Source organism: Sciurus vulgaris (assembly GCF_902686455.1).
Source record: "Sciurus vulgaris genome assembly, chromosome: 11".
NCBI classification, from domain to species: domain Eukaryota; kingdom Metazoa; phylum Chordata; class Mammalia; order Rodentia; family Sciuridae; genus Sciurus; species Sciurus vulgaris.
The window spans coordinates 50,941,984-50,955,140 of NC_136472.1; the positions used below are offsets into that span (position 1 = coordinate 50,941,984).

The following is a 13,157-nucleotide window of genomic DNA, read 5'->3' on the forward strand; positions in this document are numbered from 1 at the left end:
CTAAAGTAGCCAGTCAGTAGCTTCTTGGGGCAATCAGAAGGAGATTAAGCCACCAGCACTGAAATAAAAGAGATGACTGAGGAGGATGGTGGATACAATTTCAACTGAAAGAGCCAAGATTATTTCAAGAAAGACCGAGAGGTCAAAACTGTACCAGAGCAGGTAGCTGAGTGCGAAGGAAGCAAGGATGAGATCTATTCCACTCTCAAGGAGGCATCTGAGAAGAGGTGAAGGGAAAAAGAGGTGTGCTCTGCGATTGTTCACAAAGCAAAGAACATGCTCACAGAGAAGCTGACGCTGAGAAAGAGACATGAAATACGTAGAAAGGCTTTGAAGAGGCAGCAATTGTGCTGAGAAGCAGCTTAAGGAAAATAATAAATCTTCCTAAGCACAAGAATCACAGCTAACTACAATGAGGTATCTAATGAGGTCAATTAATCAAGGTAAAGGGTTCATCACTGAAAAAAAAAGAAAAATAAGAAAAATCAGACATTCACTTTAAATCTTGAAAATCTCACCTTATGGATAAACTTGGGCAGGTAAAATTAATTCAACAATAATTGTAGGGTATAAAATATGAAAAATGGAGAAAAAAAGGGAAAAGCTTTGAATATCAGGTAGTGGGCAGACAATGGCAGCCCTCTTGGCCAACAGAAACAAGGTACTCATCCAGAAACTTCCTTCCTCTCTCTCCCCTTGCCTGCCCCTCTGCCTCTACTTGTTTTCCTAAAGAGTTTTAAGGCTTAGATGAGGTGTTACATACTCTGGGGAGGTTTCTCTGAGATCCTTTCCCTGCTCTGTCCTTTCACAGCATCCTTATACTTCTATTAGAGTACTGATCACTGTTAGCCATTGCATCATTATTGTTGGTTCCTGGAGTCCTGTGTGCTCCATGGGAGAAAGCACTTCTATCCTCAAAACTATATCCTCAGTGCCTGCACAGTGTGCAGCTCAAAGCAAGTACAGTGTTCAAAGGAGAATGAACCACACCAAGGTATAAGTGAATGAGAGAAAGAAATAATGGATGAGGTCACTGTGGGAACAAGGATCTTGCTGTTGGCAAGAATAAGATTGGAATCAAAATAAATTAATTTCATCATAACTTAAATACCTTGCCAAAGATCAATCATACTTGGAGAAATCTTACCCTGGAGAAAATAGGTTATTTATAGATCAGATTTTCCAACATCTTCTTTGAAAGTTTTGGCATAAAGTTGATTTTTGAGTATACTTTTGAGTACCCTTTTCACAGAAATCACTTCTTTCATAAATTTGAAAGATCAAAACTAGATGAAATACCATAGATGTGCTATAGCCACAGCCTTAAGTGGTTAAATATAACTTCTTTTGTAATTCTTTTGCATTTCTTTCCACAATACTATCTATATATCCAGAAGTCTTGACTTCTTATGTTACTACTACAGACTTTTGCACAATAACTTAAAAATCTTCTTTGCTTTCCCATTAAATGTTGCTTTTAGGAGATAATATAGTTGCTTAAATGGAAAAGAACATCAAATATAAGTAAAATGATCCCCTCTAAGACAGAGACAAGATCTAAAGAAAGAAAAAGATTCTGGACAAAGCTGAGTTCCCCTTCACATCAAATGAATCTTTGCATGGCATTTCATTTACGCATTCAGAGTTGTATTGAACGCATCATTAACAGAATAAAACAAATAAAAGATTAATTTAGAAATACTAGTTTTCCTTTGACTATAAGATTATTAAGTAATTTTACTTAACCTGTTAAGAATTTTGATCCCATAATCTTTCCCAAAGGGTTAGAGTCACTATTCGAATTCTCTAAAATTTCCAAGACCATCATCCCATTTTTTTTTTTTTTTTTTTTTTGGCTACTAGGGTTTGAGCTCAAGGTTGCTTGACCCCTAAACCACATCCTTAGCCCCTTTTGAGAGAGGTTCTAATGGGCTTAGAGCCTCACTAAGTTGCTGAGGCTGGCCTTAAACTTGCCATCATCCTCCCAAGTCACTGGGTTACAGGTGTTTGCCACTACACCTGGCTTGATGTTTCTTGAAATGAAATTGCAAGAGTCCCAACTGCATCATAATAGGACTTCTTTTTTATTTGCCTAATTGTTTTGTATTTTTTAATCTCTACAATATAACCAAACTGAACTTTTTTTTTGATCTTAGTATTTGTATTTTTTAAAACTTTTCCAAGATAAAGTTAACAATTTCAAATTTAATATATTTAAGGTATACAACATGATGAGTCAACATACATACGTAATGTAAAATCATCACCATGAATTAATTAATGACATTTAATATTGCAATTTTGAGACCATATTCCTATAATTACTGATTCTTTGTTGAGTAATTTCATCTCTTTTTAAAATTTATTTTCCAGAAAATTTCTATGAAAATATCAAGCCAGCATAACCATTGTCACTTCTTCATCTCTAAATAGTTTCTTCTTATTAAAAATCACAGAACTGAGAGAACATAGGTAATATGAGGGTATTTATAAGGACATGAATTTAAGTCTTGTGTGTGTACACATGAGTGTGCACATGTAGTAGTGGGAATTGAACCCAGAGGCACTCTACCAATGTGCTACCTCCTTAGCCCTTTTTCATTTTTAATTTTGAGACATGGTCTTGAACTTGTGATCCTCATGCCTTGGTCTCCTGAGTAGCTAGAAAATTGCTGTTTTGCTTTAGAATGGAAAAAAATAAAATAAAAAGCCATCGATTTTGCATTTGGACAGATATGAAATTTTCTCTTTTGTGGCAATAGTCATCCATTTACATCTATTTTGTAGGAACTAAATTTGGTATTAACTCTAGCAAGCCAGATGCTTAAGCTGATCAGAGGCCTAGACTCAAGTCTTTATCAGTAGACTGCGTTTTCACTCAGCCTGTGTTGATTTTTAAGCATTAACAAAATTGATAATAAGACATTCATGGGTTTTAAGTTGCTTTTGTGAAGTTGAGCCATTTTTCCCATTTCAAATATGTCTCCTTTTTCTTTTCCTTGACTTCTTAAAGCAATCACAAATGCAATATATGCAGCTTCCCATATCACTGTAAGCAAATTCATAATGATGTGAAGAACACTTTGCCACTTTGAGTTCCATGTTATGCAAGTTGTCAATGTTATGCAAGTTGTCAGGAAAACTCCAAGGACCAAATGCTTCCCTTCGGAAGATTTCTAGTTCTATAATTAGGTTCCTACAGAAATTGTACATATTCCCAACTGAGTCTTTAGTAATATTGTCAGTTTTTCGCAACCTCTGTAATGATCCAGAAGTGTATTCCTATCTTCAAAACCTTCTCATTTACAAAACTCAATATTTCTTTGTGTGTATGCCATATCATTATTCAAGCAATTCTTTTGTTTCAATAGCATATCACTTTTGTTCGAAGTTCTCTTTTTGTCTACTGTTACTCCAAAAGAATAATTTGACTATTTGACTTTACCATTTTGGAAATATCATCTCTTTTCAATATTTGGTGATGATTCCAATGTTATATTTTCATTATGGGCTATCTAGGTTAACCCAAATTTTTGGAAAGTGGCTCTGGTAATCAAGGTTATACACAAGTGGCATTGGCTTGATTTTAAAACTGGCTCCCTACTTATTATCTTATTGACCCAGAACAAGTCACTGAACTTGTCTTTACTCAGTTTCTTATCAATATAATAAGTTAATGTAAGGATAAAATTATTTAAGTATATATACAAACCATTTGAAACAGTATTTGGCCCAAAGTTAGTGTTTAAAATGTCAGTAATTTATCTGAATGTTACATCAGGAATGAGCTATGAAATCATGAGAAGAAAACATCACCTGGAATCAGAAGGCTTGTAACCTTACTCTGGCTCAACTTGCATTCAGAAGACTTGAATTCTTATCTTGGTTCAGCTATGTACTAGTTGTGAGATTGACAAAATTTGCTTTACCTACTGGGCTACAACTTCTGCAGAACTGAACTCTCTTGGCATGTCTTTAATTCTATGAGTCTATGAAATTATTTTTCTAAGGAAACATTGATCTATGCCTGAAACCTACCCCATTTTCACATGGAGGTAAGGGGTTCACAGTGAACAAATGCTCATAACCATCAAAACACTTTGGTTCTAGAACCAAACATTTCAGTTCATCCTCATCTGGCCTTACCTCCTGCAAGTTGTGAGACCTCAAGGAAATTTCTTAAAATCTCTGTTCCTCAGTTTTCTCTTTTATAAGATGGGGATTGCAATAATAATCCTCTAAAAGAATCACTATAAGAATCAAATAAAGTAATAAGTGCAAAGCATGTAGAATATGACACATGATAAAAAATAATAATTAAAATTATCATAACCAATTACTTTGGAAAGTGTTTAATTATGAAATTATACCTACTATGCAAGAACTGTGCTGGGTAATACAAGGTCCAAAACATTTCCTACCCTCGAGTAGCATATAACTTACTGAGGCAAAAGTCAAATAAAGGAACAATTAGTACAAGACAAAATATGAAATGAAGGGGGTCAAATTTGAAGCCAGTTATACAACTCTTTAAACAGTCCTGGAGAAGGTATAAGCCCAGAAGAAAAGCAATGAAATAAAGGTAATCAACACAGGGAATATTATGTGGCAGAATTGACAGTGAAACTAGATAAAATGAAAGGGGAAGAAGTCAAAGATGATAATAGTTCTCTTTGCTTAAGCAAGGTCCATGTGATAGGCACTTTGGAAACAGCTTTAAATACATTTTCATGATAATTGATTATTATTCCAAAACGGTCACAATGATAATACTTCTGACTCCTCAGGACTCTTTGCAAAGTGGTTTCATCTTTCTCCCATCAAGGAGTGGCATTTATTCTCTCTATTCTTAAACTTGTTCTGCCTCTATTGCCTGTTTTGAGCAATGACGTGTAGTAGAAATTCTATTCTGTATTAGAATCTTCCAAGAGTAGACTTTAAGAGATCTATAGTCCTGGTCTCTATTCCTTGGAAACTAGGTGCTGCACTATGAAGAGACAAAACAAATGCATTAACCAGCCATTTGGAGAAGAATTGAGGCTCCTGACTGACAGCCATTAGTATCAAGCTATCTGAGACTCCTACTACTAATAACCACCTGATTAAGCTACAGAATCATGGAAAATAATCACTGTTCTAAACCATTATATTCTGAGGAGGTTTGTTATGCAGCAATAGACAATCAAAGCAATGTTATTGAATTTTCTACAATCATCCCATGAGGGTAGGCATTTACGTTTTATCTCAACATGAACAAATGGAGATCAGTGTTTTAAGCAACCTATCTGGTATTACAAGGCTCCTGTGACACAGCTGAGGTGAACATTAGGTATGGAACTTGAGTGACTGAGTGATTTGTAAGGCCATTAGCCAAATAGAGCCTCAGTGAAGAAATAATTCAGAGAACAGTCAGACAATTTGTTGTTGCCATTCTTTAGAACACCAGGACCATAAACAACTCAGAGTAAACAGATAAAGGATAAGATGAAATTACCCAATGAATGCAGTACAGAAGAAACCTTTTCTGGAAACAGAGAGAGCCTGCCAACCATCTGTTTTACTGCCTCAAGAGTTCAGTAAAACCCTTAGAGAGGAGAATCTTGTAAAGAAAGGCTGACAGACTAAAGTCAGTTCTCCACTCCTGTGAACGTAAACCTGCCTTTCCTTTCTTTCTTTACTCCTTCCTTCCTTTTGTATTTAGAGTGAGCATGAAAAAGATCCTGTCTCTGTCCTAAGTTCAGAGACTCCAGCAATGAATGACTCTATCACTCTTGTTGCCCAGGAATGTATTATACAGTATTGTGTGTGCTCAGTTGACTTTCTCTAAAGGACAAAGGAAAGCCACTGAATGAGGGTTTTTAAGTAGGGAAGTGACTTGAGTCTGTTCTTTTCAGAGAGACCATGCTGGGTGCATTGTAGAAAATAGACCGAAGGAGACTCAACTACAGGTGTGACACAAGTTAGAAGTCTATCCTTGCAGCAGGAAATATTGGGAAGTTTCCAATGATGAGAAAGGTTAATGAGAAAGGAGGTATCAGGGAAAGAGAGGCTGCTGGATTCAAGAAGTAAAAAGGAGAGAGGATAAGGGGACTTAATGAATAACATGATTTGATTCCCTGGTTTAAAGTTGGTTACAAACCAGTAATCTTTAATGAAATAATGTAATTCAACCAGTTTTCTTCAGGATTAACATTTAGAATGGTATGTAATGGATAATAATTAATAAAATGATTCATATATGGATAATAGTTAATAGTTCCACTTTATTAAAATGCTATTAATTTCACATGTATATTTTTGTCTCACTGCCATTTCCATGCCTAACCACCAGTACAATTATGTCCTACCCTAGCACTCCATATATACTTAAAATGAAGTAAAGTGTGCAGTTCCATCTTTAAAAATAAAACAACACATTGTTGGCAACAGAATCTGGACATTTATCAAGCATGCTAGGGTAAGTTCTCACTCTGAAATATAAAAAGGGCAGCCAAATATCAGCTGTTACAGAAATCAGAAAATTTCAAGAAACTGTTTTAACTACTTTCTGAAAGAGACTTCCTCTACTGCCAGACGTCTTGAGTTGCCTCCTGATCTGGAAGCAACTTCTGTCAATGACGAATGTGGCTTCCACTTTGGGAAGAGAACCACCTGTTTCTATACTCGCTTGCATTTTTCTTTAATGTCTTCTACAGAATTAAGTCCTTTTAGTGTTTTAGAAGTATTTTTTTAATCTCTTGATGGCTTTGAGTTCTTGTACTCTGGTTTGATTTCTGTGCATTTTTGGTAGGGGTATCTCATGTAGATTTTTTCAACAGAGCTTTATCTTCAGTTTCTTCTTCATCAAAATCACCACTGACACCATCACCACCTCCACCACCACCACACCTTCCTCATCTGTAGTAAGTTTTACTTTCTTCTGTGCATCCTTGCTACCATTTACAGGTGTGGATTAGATGCTCTCCTCCTCTTCCCTTCTTCCTCAGGACTACTCAGTGTTGTCATTAATATGCACAGGCTGTGAACCACACTTCAACCTGAAGACCACATGAGTCCAAGGGAAGCTTTGTCTGTACAAACCTTGTCTAAGGTGCCAGTGTTACTTTCATTGGATTGCCTTTGTAATCCATTGCCCCTGCTGTGACAATGTACAATTCATCTTCTGTGCCAGACTTAAACTGATGTTCTTAAAAATGACTCGTTCTCATTTTCCTCATGATCCACCTTAAAGTGATATTTTTTGTTGACCTTTAGTTCAGAACTGAAAGCGTTCTGGGGCCTCAGGGGGCTCATACCCATGTCCATACCCACTGAATATTCCATGGTGTGATGGCATGCACTTAAGTGGACAGACAGGTGGACAGGGATAAACAACTTTAGATTCAAAGAATAGATGTGCAGGAGGAAATTACACCAGGGATAAACACAGTAATGTTAAAACAACAACAAGAAGCACTTACCATAATGTTATAAGCTTAAAGTGCATTTTCTCATTCCATCTTCTCAACAACACTATGGGTTAGGTACAGTTATCTTCTCACTTTACAGATAAGAAAAGTGAGGCAGTGTCAACCATAACATTCATTTTCTGATTACTTCAACAAACACATTATTTATGTTGCATATACAGTAATTATATTAGAGATGACAGAGGACAAGGGAAAAAATGCATGGTATTATCCCTAGGGACATTCATAGCTAAAAGGGAAATCTAAAAATGGAGATGGAAAGTTCTGTTGTAGTGTACTAGGTGTTGTCACAGCTGTCTGAGAGGATTCTGGAGATGGCCATTCTTCACAGAGGGAAACCTGGGCTCAAATGCACCATAAACTCCTATTGCTAAGCAGAAGCTGACAGCTGGGCCATTGGCTGCAGTTGGGCTGGTTGTGCCATGAATCATTTCTCCTAGTCTAGTCATGAGAAAAGGGGATACGAAGTGGGTGGTGTGAGTTAAAGTTTAGTGTGAGGTTGGGGTCGGGTGGGGAACGCATGCTAAAATCCACTTGTCAAAGCAAATCATTTGCAAAGGTCTAGAGCAGGCCGGAGGTGGGTGCCACAGGAGAGCAGAGGCAGCCATCCTGACAAGGGACATGTCTAATTGTGCACTGCATGCAATTATCATACCTATTTTCCAATCCACTCTTCCATGCTTGCCTCATTCTTCAAGAAAGGCTTCTATATAGCGTTGAAGGTAATCAATTTCTCCTTAAACTAAATCTCTTCAAACTAGCTTTCTGTTTTCCAAACCCTGGCTTGACATTGTATGGAATTAGTATTTGTATGTAAACTAGAGCCTCATGGAGACTCCAAAGACTTTTATGGTGGAAAAAAAAAAAAAAAGTGTCTTTAACTTGTGCTATGTGAAGCATGGTAAAATCCAAAGATTATACACGATGGGGGGGGGGGGGGTTCCATAATACAGAATTCACTACTTTTCTCAATCTAATTTCTATCCTGCTCATAAAACAACTATCAGTTTTTATAATCATTGTTTTTACATTTTACTTGAGCAATAACAATTTCCAAGTACTAATAAAATTATTAATTTTGTTTATATGTCTCCCAACTATGACCTTAAAAACACTATAAATAAAATATAATGAAATTATGTGAATATTTAGATTAGTTCAGGATTTTCTTTAATAGGAAGTTTAAAAGTGATCCATAGAAAACCATGAAGCACTAAGCATGGATTTGCAATCCCTGGTTCCATTTGTATATCAAAACATTATGGATTCAGGGACCCCAGAGATTTGACCTCTACACTGTTGAGCCCAGTTGAAAGAAATTTAAGACTCCCTTTTCCAGGAGAGTTGCAGTGTTCAGGAATGTTTATGTGTGCAAAAGAACACAGAGAAAATTTCTCACATAAAGATCATAAACCACACCATAAGAAAAGAGGATATCGAGTGACAAGATAAAGAGTGAAAGCATTCTGTACTAGCTCGGCTTTAAGTTACTTTATTTATTTATTATTAGAGTTACAATGTATATTTTGGAGGCAAAGTTTATTGCACTAATCAACTCATTAATAACCTGTAGAGAAAAACCAGACTTCTCTGCAGGTTGGTTTGCTGAATTTTAATGACCCAGATAAAGGAAAATCAGTGTGCCAGGTCCTGGGAAAGCCCTGGAACTCCACAGATAGCTCTGATTTACTCATTGTATCATATCATAGAGAAGTGAGAGTCATTGATTAAAAGAGAATGTCCTCAATTCATTTACAATGCAATGGGTTCGGCTAATTTAAACAAGTAATGTGTATGAAATTTTAATTTAATGGAAAAATCAGTCTGGATACACTCCTTTCTCATGAATTGGAGCAGATAGTTTATTCTCTACATTAGTCATGCTGGCAGGGTTTCTGAGGTGGTGGTGGGTGAGTGGTAAAGAGTGGGACAGGAAAGACATTGGGTGAATATAGCCTCCAAGGCACTAACCATCTAATTGACACTTTGGAGGTTCTCCATGATGTTGTGAATGATGTCCAATGTGGTACCCTGGCCTCCAATGTCTGGTGTCTGGATATTTTTATTTCCTATGGAGTCCAAGACTGCAACACGGATGCGGGTGGCATAAGAGTGGAGTTTGAGGTAATCCAGCATGATGCAACTTGCCAGCAGCATGGCCGTAGGGTTGGCCATATTCTTATGAGCCAAATTCCTGTCTGTTTGCCTTGAAGCTGTCTCAAATATTGCATATAAATGGCCATAGTTGGCTCCAGGTACAAGGCCAGGCCCTCCAACCAATCCTGTGCAAATATTTTTAACAATGTTGCCGTAAAGATTGGGCATCACCATGACATCAAACTGTTGGGGTCGGGATACCAGCTGCATTGTAGCATTGTCCACAATCATTCCTTCTAAGGTGAGCTGAGGATAGTGGGATGCCACCTCCCTACAGCACTGGAGGAAGAGTCCATCTCCCAGTTTCATGATGTTGGCCTTGTGCACAGCTGTCACTTTTTTGCGCCCCATCTTCTGGGCCAGCTGGAAGGCATATTCAGCAATGCGCAAAGACTTGGCCTTGGTAATGATCTTCAAACTCTCTATCACTCCTTTCACACTCTCATGCTCCAGGTTGCTGTACTCACCCTCTGTGTTTTCCCGAACAACTATGATATCTATGTCCTTGTGCCGAGTCTGTACACCTGGCAGACTCTTGAAATGGATGACATTGGCATAGAGATCTAGGGTCGTGCGAAACATATTGGTGCGTGATTTGTAAGAAGGTGGCAGGGTGTGATCAGTTTCTATGATGCCCTTCAAAGCCACGCGGTTTCGACGGACAGCCATGATGGCATTGTGAACTTCCTCTTCACCAGACGTGGAGTCCACCATCACTTCTTCAAAGTCCACAGGCACACTGGCATGATTAAACACAGATTTGACATGCATCATAAGTTCAGGCCCAATGCCATCTCCGGGAATCATGGTCACCCTGTGTCGTCCCCCGTACACCGCTGATGGAGAAACTATGTGATACAAACACAAGCTCCTCAAGGGAATCTGAGGGCCAAGTAATATTTCCCAAGAATGGTAAAAATTTGTGCTTTGTAAAATTGCCTTCAAGGAGGAAGTGACTCCTCTTAGCATCTTTAGTGCCATGATCATTAAATCAAGATTTATTCAAATTATGTGGAAATGTGGGTTCTTCCTCCTGCTCAGAACTGGCTCCTTTTGGTGGAATTCTGGTTTCATAATTCTTGCCTAGGTCACAATTCTCTTCCCTTCCTTGTATTCTGTGTTTTATAGACATTCTACTGTAGTGAAAATGATAGCTAGAAAAGTAGAAGATATGATACGTAACATAGCAGAAATATAAACATTTTTGAGTTGGATAATAATTCATAGGCATGTTAAATATGCTAAGTCCTGTATAATATGCTTTAAAAATACAGATTTATTTTTAGGGCAGTTTGAAGTCACAGCAAAATTGAGCAGAAGGTATAGCTATTTACCATAACACCCTGCAACATAGGGACTGTCTTCCCTATTATCAAAATCCCTACATGAAGTACACATTTGTTATAATTGATAAATCAATATTGACACATGATTATCACCTGAAGTTCATGGTTTTACACTAGGTTTCACTTTTGATATTATTATTATTATTATTTTTAATTTGTTTTTTTGTCAGTGCTGGGGATTGAACCAAGGGCCTGTGCTTGCAAGGCAAGCACTCTACCCACTGAGCTATATTCCCCGCCCCTTTTGATTTTATTTGTTCAAAAAGTTTGGACAAATGCATAATGACACATGTATATCATTATAATATCATACAGAGTACTTTTTTTCTTTGTAGAAGAGAAATAAAAAACTTTAAAAAAAACACCTAGTTAGATATTCAATTTCTTATAACTATTGCTAGACTTATTGAATTAGGATTTGTAGAGTTGGGATCTAACTCCTTATGTTTTAATAAAATTTGAGAGCCACTGGGCTATGAAATGATCACAACAGGAAATGATGAGCAGCTATTAAGTTGAAGAAAATAAGAAAAGAAAAGACAGGTTTCAGGGATATTTAGTGGACAAATAGGACTGGGCTACTGGCCTTGGAAACACTGAACATTATTCTTAAAGTATTTAACAGAGTGGATGAATGATGATGCTATCAATGAAAATGCACAACACTAGAAGAAAAGTCAATTGGGTGGAGGAATAAGATTGAAAATAGGTTCAGTTTCAGACATTCTATGTTTGGGAAATCTGTTACATGTCCACATAGTGATGACTAGGGGATGGCTTAGTAAATGAGTCTGCAGCTCCAGAGGAAGGATCATGGGTGGTAATACAGATTCAAGAGTCATCAACATGTGGGAGTATGTAACACACAGGAGTATATAAAATAGCCTAGAGTGGAGGTTTCCAACTTTTATTTTGCTGTGACAGATGACGATGACATTCATAAGAGACATAGTCCCAGAAGCACGATGAATTGTAATGAAAACTAAACATACAAACATGTACATGTGCATACGTCCATACAAACACACAAGTAGTTGGTTAAATAAAGCAAAGCTCCCAAAGTCTTTAATAGGTCATATTCAAAAAAGTATTTCACTAGGAAATTATTAGTGAGATCTGCTTCCTGATCCCAAAACATGTCATTTTTTTAGTGAAAAAATGTATATACAGCTAATATAAAAACTGTATTAAGATAGAAAATTGAACAATTGTCTCTGCCAGCATTCAAAAGGTTCTCAACCCTGTCTCTGACTGCCTAAAGGACTGACTGGCCCAGACAGGCCCTGGCAGACCTAGTCACTATCCCACCAATCTGGGCCTGAGATGTCCTGGCTTTGGTCATGCTACAGTCCCAAGATCTCAATGCCAATGAAATTTGGAGAGAGACTACCAAGGATGAGCAATCCTGAGAGACAGTAACTAGGTGGTGGCAACAAGCACTCCCAGGAGGAAGACTTGGGAGGGAGGGGCAGGGTATGGGGGTGGGAAGGATAGTAGAGTAAAACAGACATTATTACCTCATGTACACATATGACTGCAAGACTGATGTGATCCTACAATATAAATAATCAGAAAATGAGAAATTATACTCCATTTACTTATGATCTATCAAAATGTATAAATGCATTCTGTCACGTACAAATTATAATAAAATTTAAAAAAACTATATTTAAAAGATGAAATTCAATGCTAATAAAAAGAAAATCATCATGTACTAATAAAGATTGAAAAAAATAATTATAAATTTATCGTCAAATGTATAACACATAGCGGGACTTGGTAGTACAAGTCTATAATCTCAGAGACTTGAGTGGCTGAGGCAGGAGGATCACAAGTTTGAGGCCAGCCTCAACAACTTATTGAGATCCTGTCTCAAAAGAAAAAATAAAAAGGACTAGGGATTAGCTCACTGGTAAAGCTTCCCTGGGTTCAATCCTCAGTAAACAAAATTTAAAAAAAGGTATAACACATAGTATTTACAATTATTCATGGTAATGTAAATAGGATTATTGCACGTACCATTTCAATGATCACTTTGTTTTTAATATGGAAACTTTATAACCTTGCTTTAATTTCGATGCTATAAAGATAAAGACACATACACATGGATTCTTTTCCTCTTTTCCTTATTGAATAAGTACTTATGGCAAAAATCAAGGAAACAAATGCAATTATAAGTCCACAG

At 37.0% G+C, this 13,157-nt stretch overlaps 2 protein-coding genes across 3 annotated transcripts in view; both read right to left on the minus strand.

The window, feature by feature from the left end:
* The window catches only part of NELL1 (neural EGFL like 1), an 892,614-nt gene that overhangs the window by 302,763 nt on the left and 576,694 nt on the right, over positions 1 to 13,157 (minus strand). The gene's annotated exons all lie outside the window — the stretch shown is intronic.
* LOC306640770 (isocitrate dehydrogenase [NAD] subunit gamma, mitochondrial-like) lies at positions 9,003 to 10,746 on the minus strand. Its single transcript, XM_079105328.1, has one exon. It carries the CDS (start codon positions 10,611 to 10,613, stop codon positions 9,444 to 9,446), a length of 1,170 nt encoding a protein of 389 aa, XP_078961454.1. The 5' UTR covers positions 10,614 to 10,746; the 3' UTR covers positions 9,003 to 9,443.